General features: G+C 63.8%; 3 protein-coding genes across 3 annotated transcripts; 2 read left to right on the top strand and 1 right to left on the bottom strand.

Moving 5' to 3' along the window:
* Positions 1-228: 228 nt before the first annotated feature.
* On the bottom strand, positions 229-5505 carry CHLRE_03g166500v5 (uncharacterized protein). Its single transcript, XM_043060798.1, has 2 exons — positions 5290-5505; positions 229-5093 (listed from the first exon to the last, which is right to left on the bottom strand). Exons 1-2 carry the CDS (start codon positions 5434-5436, stop codon positions 2481-2483), a joined length of 2760 nt encoding a protein of 919 aa, XP_042925927.1. The 5' UTR covers positions 5437-5505; the 3' UTR covers positions 229-2480.
* A 100-nt stretch (positions 5506-5605) lies between these two features.
* Positions 5606-9900, top strand: CHLRE_03g166450v5 (uncharacterized protein). Its single transcript, XM_043060797.1, has 5 exons — positions 5606-6450; positions 6814-6974; positions 7141-7276; positions 7426-7728; positions 8125-9900. Exons 1-5 carry the CDS (start codon positions 5976-5978, stop codon positions 8874-8876), a joined length of 1827 nt encoding a protein of 608 aa, XP_042925926.1. The 5' UTR covers positions 5606-5975; the 3' UTR covers positions 8877-9900.
* Positions 9901-10645: 745 nt separating this feature from the next.
* Positions 10646-16521, top strand: CHLRE_03g166400v5 (uncharacterized protein). The gene is made up of 10 exons (XM_043060796.1): positions 10646-10926; positions 11245-11350; positions 11656-11704; positions 11870-12027; positions 12243-12341; positions 12576-12660; positions 12861-12955; positions 13166-13291; positions 13523-13733; positions 14045-16521. Exons 1-10 carry the CDS (start codon positions 10799-10801, stop codon positions 14098-14100), a joined length of 1113 nt encoding a protein of 370 aa, XP_042925925.1. The 5' UTR covers positions 10646-10798; the 3' UTR covers positions 14101-16521.
* The last annotated feature ends 51 nt before the right edge of the window (positions 16522-16572 follow it).

Raw genomic sequence — 16572 nt, 5'->3', positions numbered from 1 at the left:
GGACACCCCGCGCGGACCCCGCCGATGCGCGCTTCCTTGTGTATTCTTATGTACGGTATTTCTTGTATACGGTATAACTTGCCGTATCTGTATCTGTGTCTAATCCGCTGCGGGTAGGTGGCTAATCCAGTACGCGGATGTTTGCGTGACTGCACGGTGGCACCGCTCAGGCAGCCCTGGGCACGCCTACTGTCTCGAAAGAAGAAACCCCAAGAAGCCGATCAGCATTGCCGAAATCGTTTACACAGTGGTGAATCGATGTCCACCCACATCAAGGCTCACCGCATTTTGCGGTTGCTGCCTGACCCATCTGGAAGTCGAAGTACAATCTACCAGAGGGATGCAGACCAGGCTCGCGGAACAAATCCAGCGACAGGGGCCTGGGCACACATCCTGAGCCGCGAGCTATCCCTCGGCGGTCCGGCTGCCATAGGTTATAGCTGCCGTGGGGGCAGGGGCGCCATCCTGGCCGGGCGACATCCACATCCTGGCGGGGCGACATCCACATCCTGCCGGGGCGACATCCACATCCTGGCCGGGTGGCAGCCACATCCTGGCCGGGCGGCGTACTCAAGTCCTTCATTCCCACAACGTCTGGTCGATTGCAGTAGTTACACCAGCATACTGTCAAAGTACTGCTGATTTACAGAATCATTCTCGTGCCCACAACCTGCCCGCACCGCCCAATCGATCCCCGATACGACCTGTCACTCGTTGATGTCGCATGATATCACACGCGAAACCCATCACGGGATCATTGGATCACGCACGCACGGGTGGCCTGGCGGGTGTCGACTCGTTTTGGGGGGCGTGGGGCGGCGTGGGGTTCTGTGGGGTTAGGACCATGTGGCGTCGTGGCATTCCAAACTGACCATGGCTACGGACACAGAGCCGTCCATTCGTATTAAGTTAATCGCCCAAGCTATGGACCTAGACACGGCTGCAAAGGCCTGAAGGCTGAAGCCATTTCTCCACTACTTCTGCTGGGACAATTGGCCAGAGATGGCATGCATGCTTACTGAAACAGACTAAGCATAACATGCAGTTTGCGCGATCGTTCCCGGGCGACTGGTTGGGCTGGGGCAGGGCCAGGAGCCAATGGCTCCTTCAAGCGAAAACACCGCCACACCGCCAGGGTGACATAAAAAGTCGTACAGAAACGCATAATGTATCCGTTTAGCTGAAGGCTTGTACTATGTTGCAGTCCAGACAGCAAAATGGTGAAACGAGCTCAACCGGGACTCACGGGACTAGACTTCGGATATCGTGGTTGTAGAAGATGATCAAGTGTTAGAAAGACGGAGTGATGGCCACGCAAACGGTCCGCATGAACCATTCGCCCGCCACGCAAACGATCCGCAAGTGTACAGAGACCCCCATGAGTGTCATCCCTAATGCGTCTGGGTGCCATCTTCAGTGCGTGCGGGCGCAATCCTTAGTCCATCCGGGCGACATCCTACTGCCGTCCCTGCCCCCTGGGCCGACATCCTACTGCCATCCCTGCCCCCCGGGGCGACATCCTACTGCCGCCCCTGCCCCCTGGGGCGACATCCTACTGCCCCCCCTGCACCCAGGCGAGCCCAAATTAGTAGCTCCGGACCACATCGCGTGCCCAGCTGCTGGGCGGTAGCGACATACTCTGCATCCCTCCGAATCTACTCGCCATTCGTGCCCCAGCGCCGCCCATGTGCTGGGGTCTGAGAATCAGCACCCTAAGGGAATTCACCAACCTGCCTTAACCCTGTCCCATCGCACACCCCAGCGCTGCACTGCGCTGATCGCGGCAAAAAGCGTGTCATATTCATGAATTCACCTTCCGTATCACCCTAGGCTACCCGCGCTCACCGAGCAGCAGCAGTAGGTCCCTGCATCCAACTGCAATGTAGACCGACGCTCTGCATGTGCTGCGCCGGCTCGAGAATCCAACTAAGGTGGGTGTCAGCTGCAAACTGAGGACAGGCCAAAACCTTCACCAAATTCCACACATGAAGTATATGCCATTGCATGTCGCCATTATGTGCCCGTCTGCTGGAAAACGCAGGGCATGCTTTGGCTCCTACACATGCTGGCAACACCCTAGAAGACTGCGGGCGGATACAGGATTGGCAACTCTGAACAACGTGACACAGCCAAGGCACATAAATACTCAATTAACAAAAAACACAGGCGTACGGCCTGCCCTAACAAAAAGGTGCACCTGCTTGGCACCTCTCCACGCACGTACCATGAAACTATGACAAGACTATTGCAGTTGACCTCCAAAAGCCGTGCGCATATATATGCACATCATGTTGCAAACATGTTGCATTAAACCTGCTGCGCCTGTACTGCAGCTACCGGCTCCTTACGTACTGACACGCCCCAAGACAAGCCTCTATGGTTGCCCTGCCCTGCCTTCCCTGTGCTACAGCGGCCAGCCCCCAACACCCAACATCGCCAACATCGCCAACATCGCCAACAGCGCCACCTGCAACACCGCCTCACGACCTCGCCATGGCACTCGCTCCCACACCCGCGCCGCCGCCGCCGCCTCCCGCCACTGCCACGTCCACGAGGCGGCCATCCACCACCACCTGCAGCCGCCGCAGTGCCGGCATGAAGCGGCGCAGGTGCAGCGCGCCGCTCACACTGGGACCCGCAGACCCCAGGCACACACGCTCCAGGCTACCCGCCCAACCGCTCCACGCCATGCCGTACGGCAGGCCGGCGGCAGAGGTGGCGGCGCCTGCGGCGCCGCCGTGGCTGTCGCCGCGGATACCGCCAGCTCCGAGCGGCGTCTGGCGCTCTAACGGCCGTGGCGCCACCACCCCAGCAGCAGCCCTAGCCCCAGCCGCAGGCCCTGCACCTCCAGCCTCCCGCCCTTCTACTTCAGCCGCTGCCGCCTCCGCCGCTGCCGCCGCCTCTGTCGCTGCCTCCGCTGCGGCCGCCACAGCCGCCGCCTGCTGCTGCTGCAGCTGCTGCTGCTGCTGCCGCTCGCTGCGGAGCACCATGGCATTGAATGCCGGGTCGGTCACCATGGGCGTGGCCAGGCTGGCCGGGTCCCCCGCCGACGCCGCCCAGCAGCGCAGCACGTGGTCAGCGGTGGGCAGCTGCCCGCCCAGCCGCAGCTCCCGCAGCGCCGGCAGCAGTGCCGGCAGCGACGTCAGCGCGGGCCACAGCCAGCGCATGCCGCCCAGGAAGGAGTCGGGCGGCAGGGCCAGCCAGTCGGGCGAGTCGGGCTGCGGCGAGACGGGCAGCAGCGAGGCGGAGGCCGCGGCGGTTACGGGCGCGGGCGCGGGTGCGGGCGCGGGTGGAGGTGGTGGCGGAGGAGGAGGAGGAGGAGGCAGCGGGGCTGGCGGCGGCGGCGAACGGCTGGCACCTGTCACCGCCGCAACTGCCTGCGCGCCCAACGCGGCCGTGGCCGCGGCCGCGGCGGCTGGTGTTGTGGCGGCCGCCGCCTCTTCATCGGCGGCCGCTGTCATGGCTGCCAGTGTGTCGGCGGGGCGGTGCAGCGCCCCCACGTGCAGCGTAAGAGAGTCCAGCCCGCGCGGTAGGGACGACACCAGCGGCTGCAGGGCCTCGGCACTCAGGTCCAGAACCAGCCGCACCGACTTGAGCGGCGCAGGCGCGGACGAGGTACCAGCAGCTGCGCTGGCCGAGGCTGCAGAGGCTGCAAAGCTACCAAGCGCTGCTGCGTGCTGCACGGCTGTGTGCAAGCGTGCAGGAGCTTGCATCTGGGTGTGCAGCTGCGGCAGCGGTTGCGGCAGCGCGGTGAAGGAGCGATCAGTGCTGAAGGACAGGCGCCGAAGGTCGGGGCGCGGCAGGCGCAGCAGCCACAACACGGAGTCTAGAGGCAAAAAGCGCTTGGCTGTCTTCGGGTCAGACGCAGGCTTCAGCCGCATGCTGATGTGCGGCACGTGCCTAGTCTCCTGGTGCTGTTGCGGGTGCTGGTGCTGCTGCTGCACCTGCACCTGACGCGCGCGGTCGCCGCTGCCAGCCGCTGCCTTCCCCTGCCCCAGCCCCAGCCCTTTCCGCGGCTCCTGCCGCTGCTCCTGCCGCTGCGGCTTGGGCTGCTGCTCCACCAGCGTGAGGTGCTGCAGCCCCGGCATGGCGCCGCAGGCCATCACCCGCCGCAGCTGGTCCAGGTCCATGTGGCCCTCCACGTCCAGCACCAGCCGCTGCAGCGCGCTCAGCGGCGCCGCCTGGGCCGCCGCAGCAGCCGCGCCGGCTGTAGCCGGCGCAGCTTCCTCACAGGCAGTCCCGTATGGCCGTGGCGGTGACGGCGCCTCCGGCGCAGCTGGGTGCGGCACCGCCAATGCGGGGAAAGCCGGCGAGATCGCCACGAGCAGTGCGGTCAGGGCGGTCTCCGCCCGTAGCCCGCTCAGCTCGAGGCACCTGAGCCCAGTCAGCCGCTGCAGTGCCTTGCCCAGGCAGACAGGGCAGGGCTCTGCGCCTGCAGCATCAGCGCCCGTCACCGGCGATAGGCTCAGCTGCAGCGAGGTGAGGCGGCCAGGCAGCGCCGAGAGCACAGCCCCCAGGCCGGTGCCGCCGGTGACGCAGCTGCTGCTGCTGCTGGTTCCGCTTCTGCGGCCTCCTGCGCCACAGCTGCTGCAGCTGCTGCTAGGGCCCCTTCCCGTTGTGGCGGTGCCAACAGAATCATAGGCAGCCTCAACCTTCGAAGGTGCTCCGCTGATGAGGTGCACGTCCAGCAGTGCCAGCTCTTGCAGCCCTGGCGCGGCCGCCAGCAGCGTCGCCAGCAGCTCCGATGATGCGGCGCCAGCTGACGCCGCCGAAGGACCCGCTATTGCCGCACCCGCCGGCGCGCCGCCCACAGCTGGCAGTAGCAGCACCAGGCCTTCCAGCTGTAGCCGCCGCAGGTGGCGCGGCTGCAGGCTGGACAGCGCAGCGCGCCAATAGCAGTGCCGGCAGAAGCAGGGGCCGCAGCCCCGGGTGCACAGCTCACGCTGGTCATCCGCACTGGAGTCCTGGAGCTCGTCCTGGCAGATGGCCACGTGCGTCAGTGTGGGCAGCCGGCTGAGCAGGCCACCCACCTGCCGCGGGGTGGGCTGGGTCCGCTGGCACTGGCCGGGCGAGCGGCAGCTGGGCAGCCAGACCTGACAGCGGGGCATGGGAGGTGCGGCGGGCGGGTGCCGTTGTACAACGTGAGCTTGGGGCTGTGACCGAGCGTCAGAGTCTGGAATAAGCCACGATATGTGGAAGAGCCATGGGCGCGAGCATAAAAGGGAACACGCGAGAACGCGAGTTACGCGACCAACTGCTCGTCGCTCGGTCCACTTTGCCGACACCCACCTGGACTTCGTCGCGCGCAGCATCAGACACTTCGCAGCAGGCTTTCGATACCAGGCGTAGGTTGCGCAGCAGTCTAGGTAATGCAGGGCTCTGCGCGAGGAGCACTCCCAACGCACTCCCCACTATAGTTTCAGGAATGTTGCTCATGTTTTAGGCGTCATATGTCTAATGCATAGCAGTATTGTTAGCCCGGGGCTCTCAGCCCACGGCTTTTATGGAGGCCTTGTCAGCAGTCAGCAGTCGCAATGAGCTCATCTCGTTCATGTCGCTACACTTGTTATGATAGAGCTTCATACTCTCCTTAGCACATACGTGACCACCTGAAGACTCCACTATAGCCAGCGAGCCTCCCACCTGAATCCCCACAGCTTGTTTCATGCACCAAGCTTTGCTTAAGCCTAGACCTACACACTTGTAAACCGAGTCAAAAACACAGCTTTTTGAATTGCCACCACAGTGCAAATTAGTACTCGAAGCCCGTCGAGTTCTATAGCTCTCTGCTCACGCTCTTTGGGTGATAGACGTGTCTGACACACACTTAGGCTAGCAGAAAGTTAAAGTATCAGCCTAACGTCTTATAAAGTCTACAGAAAACGCAACCATGGATGGTCCGCAGCGGGGACGCCGCGCCCACAGCCAGCTTTGAGCTTAGCCCCAGCACAAAAAGGTAGCACCTTACGGAGCTGATGGCACTTCCACCATTGCCCGGCGCACGGAGCACCAGCCCGGGTGGGGACCACGCGGGTGCCTCGCGCCCAGGCAGCAGCGGCCGCGGCGCCCTCCGCGCCAGCGCCTCCATGGCCGCAGGCGCGCTCAGTGAAGCGCCCTCTCCCAGCGGTGGTCACCACCCGAACCCCCGAAGTGGCTACGCCAGCGGCGCCAGCAGCCCCGCGCCCGGCGCCGTCGGAGGACTACACGCTCATTACACGGGAGGCACGCTCACGGCCTCGCCCTCCATGGCCTCTATGCCGGGTGGCGGCGGCGCCAGCGGCGGCGGCTCGCCCTCTCGGGCGGGTCGCTCCTCGCGGCACAGCTCTGTGGCTTCGCGCATAGACTCCGGGCCGCGCAAGCTGACGCAGGCGCAGCAGGTGGAGCGGCTGCACGTGCAGCTGATGGAGGTGCTGCGCAGCGAGTGGCGCAGCATCAAGACAACAAACCTGGGTGCGTTGGCCGTACCTTCACGCAAGCAGGGACAGCTAGTTTTAGCATGGGGTGTTGGGGGCTAGGATGCATGGGCGCGGGATCAGGAGACGGAGGACAGCGACGATGCAGCCCTGCGTCTCGCGGCGTGTGTTCTTCGAGTGGGGCCGTTCCCAGCCGGTCCCCGCTGCCCTGTCGTGGCGCGAAGTATTGCACATGGAAGGGGCGGGTCGTGGGTAGCGAGCCGGTTAGTGAGTGGTAGGCTGGTAGGCTAGAAGTAGTGGGTAAACAGCCTGCCCTGCACCTCGCCCCCCCACCAAGATGATCTACCATCTACCACGTCCTTAACTAATCATGCATGTAACCCCCGCCTCTCTCCAACAGGCGTGCTGTCGGGCACGGCGGTGGTTGAGGAGCTGCTGCTGCGCCGCATCAGCGCCTGGGCGCGCGAGCTGCACATGCTGGCCATCACACACGCCTCGGCCTCGGAGCGGCTGGCGGCGCTGTGCCGGGGCATGAGCACGCAGGAGCTGCAGCAGCTGCAGGTGCGGACGAGCACAACAGGGAGGAGGGAGATGGGCAGGTCCTGGGCGGAGAGGGGGAGGCGGCACGGGGCCACGGTATCCAGTTGACGGGGTGAGGGGTACGTGCTAGCGTTTTAGTCAGCACCGTCTCAACCCTTGGCCCCTCTCCCCTCCCCGCTGTTGCCAGGTCATGTTTGACGTGACGGGCCACCCCGAGCTGTCCGACTACTGCCGCCTGGTGGTGTACAACACAGCCGACCCCAACGCCAAGGCGGTGGTGGGCGACCTGCGGGCGCTGAGGGCAGCCAGCGCGGCGCGACGATGTGAGTGCAGCAGCAGCGCGTGGGCCTGGCGGGGGCCGTGGAAGTGGAAGTTGTGTGGACGCAGGGCTACAGGAATTGTGATGACACGTTTCGGTGCATGGTTCGAAACGCCATGCCTTGAATCGTTTGCCCTCAACCCGACTTCGCAGCCCGGAGTACGCCCAGCAGCCGCCGGAGAGCGCCGCCGCCACCACCGCCGCGCCCATACAACCCATACGCCGAAGACCCGCACGCGATGCGTTTCGCGGGCCTGCTGCCTGAAAACCACCGCCTGGTGTCGGGCGCACACGCGGCGCGCGACCGGCGGCTCAGAGAGGAGGAGGAGGCGCGGCGGGCTGCGGAGGCAAGGGCGGCGCGCGCACGGGCGCGGGCGGAGGCAGCGGAGGGGCGGGACGGCGCCGCGGCGGGCTCTGAGGCGGAGGGCGACACAGAGGCGGAGCGGCGAGCGGCGGGTGAGTGGGTTATGGGCAGGGTGAAACTGGGCGGGATAAATCTGGGCGAGATGAAACTGGGCGGGAAACGGGTTGGTGAGAAGGACCCGGAGACGAAGCACCAGCGAGACAAGACGACCGATGGAGTTTGACGGTGTGTGCGCTGCACGAAAGGGCCAAGGCATGGATGACACGGCTCCGTATCAACGGCTGGGACAAAGGCGCCTGCGCAAGTGATAGAGTCTGTTTGGCGCCCCAGCGGCCCCACTCGCGGCCCCTCCTACATCTGCTGACCCCGCCCGCAGCAGCACGCACGCTCTACACAGCTCTGTCCCGTGACAGTTCCGTAACCGCCCTTGCTGCCCCTGCTGCTTCCTCCTCCCGCCCCCACGTGCGTCATCGCCCATCCACACACAGAAGCCTCGGCACGTGCGGCGCTGCTGCACGCGCGCAACCCGGCGCCCGAGGTGCTGCCGTACTACCTCGCTGACGTGGAGGACCAGTGGCGTCGCACGGTGCTCAAGCGCGGCGTGGTGGGGGCCGGCGGCGCCGCCGACGCCTCCCTGCCCGCCTCCGAGGGCGTGTTCGACTCCTGCATCATGCTGGCGGAGCCGCTGCCGCCGTACGAGGCGCCGCCGGAGGCGGCGCGGCTGCGGGCGGAGCAGGAGGAAGAGGAGGCGGCGGCCGCGGCGGCGCAGGCGCAGGCGCTGGCGTTCGGGCTGCCTTCGTCGCGCGGCACGGCGGGAGGGATGCTGTCGAGCATGAGTACCATGGCGTCGGTGCGGGCCGCTCCGCCGACGCCTGCGGGACCGCAGAGGGCAGGCACGATAGCGGCGCCGTGGAGCGGACCTGGCACACCGGGGCTAGGCGCGACCCGGTCAGGGCCGCAGCCGGCCATGTCGCGGCACGGCAGCGCGACGGGCGCGTTGCCGGGCGCGGGGCTGAGCGGTGTGGGCGTTGGTGCCGGCTCTCAAGAGGGGAATGGCAGTGGCGCTGGCGCGGGTGCGGGCTCGGGGGCTGCCGGGGCAGGGGCTGGAGCGGGACAGGGCACCGGGGCGGCGGCAGCCGCGGGGGGCGGGGCAGGGCCGTCGAGGTTTGCGGGTGGCAGCAGGGCAGGCTCACGTCCGCCTCCCGTGGCGGTACCGCCGCATCAGGAGGCAAGCACCTAAACAGCTGATGCTTGGTTAGACTGCTGCATGATGATGCTCGTCCACTTCGTGTGCGCCGTTTTTGTGTTACGGAGGGGTGACCGAGAGGCAGAGCTTGGGCGGCATGGAGTGTGTGGTGTGGCAAGAGCGCATTAGTGCATTACTGCACTGCGGATGTTATGCATGTGTGTATGTGCATGTGTGTTGGCATCGTGGTCAATGCTTGCATGTGTAGTGGCTGTGAAAATAAGCCTCAATTGTTTTGTCTTGGCTGTGCTGCAGCAAGTCTGTCTGGGTGGATAGGCTTGGGCGTCGTGGCGTGTGGAGCCGCCGACGCCTCTGCTGTATGACGTGTGTGCGTCTACTTGTCTGCTGCGCTCCTGAGCACTCCCCTTGCTGCGGGTGTGCTTGCGCCTTGTGGATTGCGCTTGCGCCTTGTACGGTCAGTCTCGGCGGGCGACACCGGTGTCACCGGTCACGGCTCACTCCCGTTACCGGGAGTGAGCCGTGTGGGGGCGCGTGCTGGCGCCGCGCCGTGCCATGTGCGCTGGTTGCATGGGCGCACGCACCTACTATCCCTGGGTACTGCATTCATGTATAGCTTGTAAGACGAGACTGGTGCGCGGGAACTGAAGAGGAGGTCTAGGTATCTAGATAGCATGGACGAGCAGGAGACGTGTGAGCCCGTGCCAGAGGTCATACAAGGCGTGGGCTTCTCACGAGGGCATGGGGGCATGAATGCTGATCGACCGCTAAAGGCCGTCTGGAAGACTGCGGCGGCTGGGCGCGCGCCATACACAGGCCGTGTCAGGGCGACAGTACTGCGTCCTACTGGAGGGTGCCGGCGTGCCTTCACTCAGATTATGGATGAATGCAGACTGCGAAACGGGTGGCGGCCGTTGCTGGGCGGCTTGATTGGGCCCGGCCTTGTAAGAGCAAGCTCAGTCAGACGCCTGAAGGTCCCGGACATCATGCTGGCTGCAGAGCAGCACCTACGTACCCGCCGCCCGCGGGCCGAGTAAAAGTGATGTAAATAACGCCGCAAGGATGGCTTGGCCCCATCGCCCCAATTAGCCTTTCTCGGCTCATGCAGGCCGGACTCTTTGCGTGTAGCAGGTGCTGGGGTCGGCCGCCACTGCCTCAGAGCGAGCTGCAGCTCAGCAGCTGGCTGCGTTTAACAAGTTGCATCAGGAGGCATATAGCCCCTCGGCATGCAGCCGTGGAAATCGCACTTTGCTCTGCTGCGCGGGGACTTCAGCCCCCGGTCATCCGGTGCCAGCCCTGGAGCAGCCACCGGCATCGTGTGCCCCCGGCGGTGACGCGGAAACCCACGCATACGGTACCGTACGGCCCCTTAATGCAGTAGAAGCGGCGCTCCCCCCATGGATGCAACAGGCAAGGAATCATCACAGCGATCACACACACTCGCTTACCTGGAAAGTGGAAACCGGCCAACTCACCGGCCCTCCAAGGCCCGAGCGACCCCTTGCCCCGGCTTCGGGGGGATTCCTACGACCCTACCTGGCTATCTCCCCAAGTGTGCACAATGGGCCAAGCCAGCCGTGGCCCGCCCGGAGTCTTCTCCCTCGCCGGTCTGGCGTGTGCGGCAAGGTGGAAACGTGGGTTTGGGTTTGCAGCTGATTGGACTTGCAGGGTTCGTGGGCCCAGCTGCCTGCCCAGATCAACCGCTGGGTGGCGTCAGCACGCGCTGACTTGTCCCACTCGTCCTCGGGCAGATGAGGCCACACACTTCACCAAACAATACAAAACTCACAATATTGATTAATGTACGAATGACTGCATGCATTTCGGTCGCTGCATTTATTCGCCAGTACCAACCGCCAAAAGCACGATTCCATTTGCGCGAACGGCCATAAATATATAAACCATGAAGTCTAGGCCTAGACTAGTTGCAGAAGGCCTTGTATATCACATACAACGTCATGGACCGCCTGGCAGTCATCTTCCTGCTGTTGGCTGTTGGCGCTGTGCACGCGTCCAGCCGCAAGCTGCTTGGGGGCCCGGCGCTGAAACCATGGCTGTCGCAGCATGAACATGTGCTTTTCATGAGGTGAGTTCACATCGGATGTAAGCAATCGGCAGGCTTGAGCGATCTCGCATAGGTAGGCCCCGCCTTTCACGCATGCCACGCATCGTCGTGAGCGCCTGTAAGCGCTGACGCTGTATGGTGCGAAACTTACTGAGACGCATCGGTGCAAGTCGCCTCGTTACATTTCCAACATTCTGCTCATGTCTGAGCGGTTGGAGGGCAGCCCGGGAGGGGCGCCGGCGAGTTCGTAAATGAACGATCCGCCTCGATCAGCCCCATGCCATCATGCATGAATTTGTTAGGGCAGTGCACCCTCCCTCCCTACCCGTACCCCAACAGCATTGATGGTATGCACAACGAAGACCTGACCTGGTGGATCTCCAACAACCCCAACGGCAACTTTGCCAAGCTCGCCGCCATGGGAGTGACCTACACCAATGCCCTGGTAGGTGCGCGTAGGTGCGCGTGTGTAGCTACCAGCGGCAGCGGCGGGCAACATAACAACCTTCCGCCTGGGGTCGCGACCTGGGGTCTGGTTGCGAAAACCACCGGAGATAGGTCAGGTGGCACGGGCCCGAGCAGGGCACGTGCCCTGTGGCCTGTGCACACGCCGCTCGCCGGCGAACCTCACGTGGAGACATCCCGCGCACCTGCTGCGCGCCCCTTCTCTTACTTGTTTTCCTACTGGGTATAATGAACCCCCCTCCCCTATGCCCCTTCCCCGTGCACCTCGGCCGCCACCACATGCAGGTGGACGGCTTCACAGACTCCATCCCCGCCTCCATCTCACTCGTCACAGGTGCGTGCGCCTGGGGCCCCTGCAACTAACGCAGCTGCCGTGCGGCCCCGAAACGATCGTTACCTCCCGCCTGAGGATGGCGACATACCTATCCACCCACTGACCACCTACCCTCCCACCCTCCCATCCTCCCACCCTCCCCCCTCCCCCCTTCCCCGCCCTCAGGCGCCGGCGACCTCACCAACGGCCTCACCTACTCCGGCTGCTACGACCGTTCGCTGTACGCCCCCGGCACCTGCGTGGACGGCAAGCTGCCCAAGACCGCCGCCAAGGGCGTGGTGGTGCACTGGAGCGAGGCCCTGGACCTCGACAGCACCCGAATCGTGAGTAGTCCGGGCAGGGCAGCCCGTTACCAAGGAGCCTGCTAGTGGTGCCATTTGTGGCGCCACACATCTCCCAGCTTTCACCTGCCTCGCACCCATCCATGAGTGCATGTCGAGTGTTTGTGCACATGCCCCCGTCCTTCCTTCTCCCTCCCCCTCTTATGCGCACGTCCTGGTCCAATCGCTCCCATGTGCCCGCCCCTCGCGCACCCCAGGACGCTGGCGGCGGTCTGAACGAGGCGCTCCTGCCCGAGGACTCCCACTGCAAGAAGGTCTACCCGTGGATGTACCCGCGCGTCAACAACATCTTCGAGGTGCGTGTGTGGGACGTTGTCGCTTGTACGTGCCCCGCCCCTGCCCCGTGCGCACCGCACCAACTCCATCCCAACACCCATGCACGTGCTGATGCGGATCCCTGCTGCCTGATGCGCTTTTAAACAAACAAGCTCGTCCAAGTGCGCGCGCACTTACGTGCAGTTGCAAGCCATACGAGCACAGCCGTGCCCATCCCCGATTCCGCCCTGCCCGCCCCGCACGATCGAGCGCAGGTGGCCACCGGGGAGGGTCTGGTCACGGCCTGGTCGGACAAGGAGTACGGCACCTACCAGCTGTACCGCGGCAAGAACGGCGATGGTAAGGTAGCGGGCGGGTTTGGCGAGAAGGGCCTAGGGTGGATTCATGGCACCCAGCCCCGTGCGTGTGTTTAGTAGATGGCATGGCATGGCGTGTACAACCCGCACCGCACCCTTGCCCTTTGCCTTACCGGTATACATTTACTTGTCCGTCACCTCGTCTAGTTGACTCACTGTCTTCCTCGCTCGCCCTACCTGCAGCCGTGACGGACCTGTACACGCCCGAGGACAAGGCCAAGGACCCCTTCCCGCCCTACTCCATTGATAACCCCGGCCAGGCCAACATTACCAAGGAGGTGCGTGCGTGCGTGCGTGCGTGCATGCGTGCGTGCGTGCGTGCGTGTGAGAAGTCGGACCCATGTGGTGGCTGAGGGCGGAATTTTTCTGTCCGTTATGTCCGCGCTGGCCCGCGTGGGCTGCACAATAACCTGCTGCTTGAATCCCATGAAACATGTTTGCTACCGTATGCGCCGTACCGTACCGTACTGCGGTGTGCCGTACCGCAGATCGTGCGCATCATGCTGTACGACCAGCTGCACGTGGGCGCCGTACTCAACTGGATCAAGGGCCTGACCCACGACGGCAGCGCCGCCCTCTCGGCCGTGCCAGCCATCTTTGGCTCCTCCTTCCAGGTGGGTGGGTGGATGGGTGGATGGGTGGACGGGTGGGTGTCCTTACTTCTCACTTGAGGACTCCGTCCACAGGGAGGATACCGTAGATGCACGGGAGGGCAGGGACCCACGTAGCGCCCTCCCCGCTCCGCGCTCTCTCCACCCCCCCCCCTCGACTTTGCCCGCCCCGCCCCCTCCTCCGCAAACACATGTTACACCCTACCAACCTCCCCGCCCCACCCGCCACCGCAGTCGCTGAATGTGGCCCAGAAGTACAACAGCGCCATCAACCCCGCGCTGACGGGCGGCTACCTGGCGGATGCACGCAGCTTCGGCCCTGCCATGACCGCCGCCATGCAAATGCTGGACGACACACTCGGCAAGTTCGTGGCGGCGATCAAGGTACGAAGTCAGGGTCGCGGCGTGACTGTGTTTGATGAGGAGGAACTTGGACGCGAGGGAGGCAAGCGTGGGAGGCAAGGGGGATCCACACTGCATGTAGTGCTGCGGCAGCGGCCCCGATATTCCTTCCCTCCTTGTGCGCGGGTAATAATAATAATAATAGGTACTCCCTGCATGACAGGGCGTGTTCTGCGGAGGTAGGGGTGTGAGGGCGTGAGAGACCACCGCATAGATGGTCTCCGCCGCTGAGCCCCTGTCCCCCAAGTGAGAGAGGGGAGGTTGCCAGTGCGCCTAGGCGTACTGGGCCTGGCCCCTTTCCCACAGCGGGTCATACGGTTTTATGGTGGTCTCCCGGGCCATTTGTGGCTGTAGATTTCGCGGCGGAGGGCTGTGATGGCGGTTGTGGTGTGGACGGCGTGCTGAACTAGTTTACGGCATGTGCTGTGTGCGGACTGTGTGGGGCATCCGAGTGTTTTGAGGAGGGCATGAAGGTGGGGTGTGACCGTGCCAGTATGGCCAAGGCTAATTATAGTGTCTGGGCTGTACATCACGTCCCAGCCTGCGTCGCGGAGAGCGGCCACGAGGTCTTCGTGTTGTTGCAGTTTCTCTGCGCGTTTGTCCGGGTGGTTTAGGTCCGAGCAGTATCCGACTTCTATGACGTAGACCTTATGGGCGCTCCTTTGTCGGCGTGTGCGGGGTGCACGGGCTGGCAGTCCGGACATGTGCATCCGGAGTGTGGGAATGACCAGCAGGTCTGGACGGAACTTCTTACGCACGCTCTCTGGCGTGCTGGGGAGCATCCACGCAGGGATGCGGGTTCCCCCGCTGTAAGTGGGGGCATCCTTACCGGCGTCCATGTACATAACGCAGCCTCCATAGTGGCCCTGACTTATTGCTTTCGCTATCCGCTGGACAGCGCGGTTGTGACGCGCAATGTAGGCTGCTTTCATGCGTGGGTGGGTGCAGCCGCCCAGGGTGTGCGTGCCACCGTCGTCGCCGCGGCACAGGGGGCATTCGCCGCCTGCGCAGCCGGGCATGGGGTGTTTTACTCTTGCGGCCCGCTTGGCATTCCAGGAGAGGCCCCAGCGGTATTTGAACGCGCAGCGGGCCTCTTCAAATGAGAACTTGTCGAACAGGTTTAGGCCGTAGCGTTCGTCGATGTGCTTCCTCGCTGCCTCCCATAGTTCCGCGTACAGTCCTGATTTGGTATAACCGGTCGCGGTGGATTTACGGGCCATTTTCTTCAGGTCGCGATTGAGGTCGTTGGCGTAGCGCAACCGTTCTTCCAAATTGCCATTGTGCTCCACAATTTCCTTCTGGGCAATCCATCCCTCTAAGGGTTCATATGGGTGCGAGTATAGAGTTTCTGTCGCATCCGGCTGCACTGTTCTGGTGGCCACAGCCTGTGCCGCTTCATCCGCTTTCTGATTTCCTACGCATGTGTCTGTCTGGTGCGAACGTACGTGATAAAATGATGTCTTGTGTCCAGCTAGGGCACGTTCCGCAAGTTGGTCGACTATGGTCCCAAACATCTCGCGGTGCTTGCTTACGTGGAGTGACTCGGGCTCCATAATGGCGCGACGGAGGATGAACAGACTGACAAGACTGTCGGTGTAGACCCGCAGGTGAGGTGTGTCGCGATGGAGGCGGAGCGCCGTGCGTATGGCGGATGATTCACACCGAAGGATGGTGCTCAGGGGTGTGTTGAAGGCGATGTCTTCATCAATGTGCGTGGCGCGGTTGTCGCTGGCGTCCCAGACCGCCGCTCCCAGGCCCGTGTACTCTCGTGTGTGTGGTACTTTGCTCCCGTCGGTAAAGACCGCGGAGCCTCGTGTGTGTGCGAGCGGGACATAAGCGCGGTAGAGGGTTGCAAGCTCCGTAGGGGATGGTAGAGTGGGGGCATCGCGAGGGGGCTGGGGCTGGGGCGTCTGGCTGCTCTGGGCGAGGATGCGCCGTTTTAACTTCCGGGGGGTTGGGGGCCACGGGTTGGGTGTGTCTGGGTCCGTGGGGGGTTTACGGGTAGCTAGGTGCGGGGTGTGCCCGAGCGCGTCCGCTAGGGCGAGTGCAAGCCCACTCTCCAGGGCCTGATTGAGGAGGAGGCGGCCCCTTTCGTTTGTCACGCACAGGAGGTGGAGTCCACGTCGGTGAGCGGGGAGCTCCTGCGGCTGGCCTAGGCCTAGGCCTGCCCAGGCGTGCGCCGGTTTGATGTGCCCCAGGTCGTGGACCAGTGGGTGCTGGAGCCAGGCTGTGTAGCCGCTGGTGTCGCCATACGGGACCACCACGACGGACAGGTGCGGTGTGTGCGGTGTTGCCGCCTCGGCGCTGGCGACCGCCCACGCCATGGCCAGGCTGGTGTGCTCGGGTTGTGGGGGTGGGTGAACGAAGGAGATTCCATCTAGCGTGCGGCTGTAGCAGTCGTGGGCGGCCCCGAACTCGGAATCTTGCGGGTGGGTAGTGTAGTATGCTGGGATGTCGCAGTGGGCGTTGAGGGGAGATGCGAATGCCTCCGTCTGGAACTTGATATGGGACGTGAGCGTGGACATCAGGTCGGGGCAGAGGGTTACCTCGTGCGCTGGGTTGGTGGAACTCTCCTTGTGGCGTTTGCTGGGGCGGTACCGTATAATCAGGGAGGCCAGAGCGGCAGCAAACCTTTCCGGGGGGTGAGTGGGGTTAAGGGTCCTGTACCGGGCGTGGAGTAGGGCAAGTCGGGCAGCGCTAACGGTTCCTATGCAGCGTCCGTCCGGGCCGTAGACCCTGGCGGGGGGGTCGGGGTCTTGGGGGAGGCCGGACGGCGTGCCTGTGGCGCTGCCCGGCTCACGTGTGCCCATTTGAATACAGTATTGACCTGTCGGGTGGATGTCTGTGTCCGGGTTACAGGATTTGACGTCGATGGTGCTGCA

Source organism: Chlamydomonas reinhardtii, chromosome 3 (genome assembly GCF_000002595.2).
Source record: "Chlamydomonas reinhardtii strain CC-503 cw92 mt+ chromosome 3, whole genome shotgun sequence".
In the NCBI taxonomy this organism is placed as follows: Eukaryota; Viridiplantae; Chlorophyta; class Chlorophyceae; order Chlamydomonadales; family Chlamydomonadaceae; genus Chlamydomonas; species Chlamydomonas reinhardtii.
Note: the sequence above shows the minus strand (reverse complement) of the source record. Positions and strands in the feature narration are given on the sequence as shown.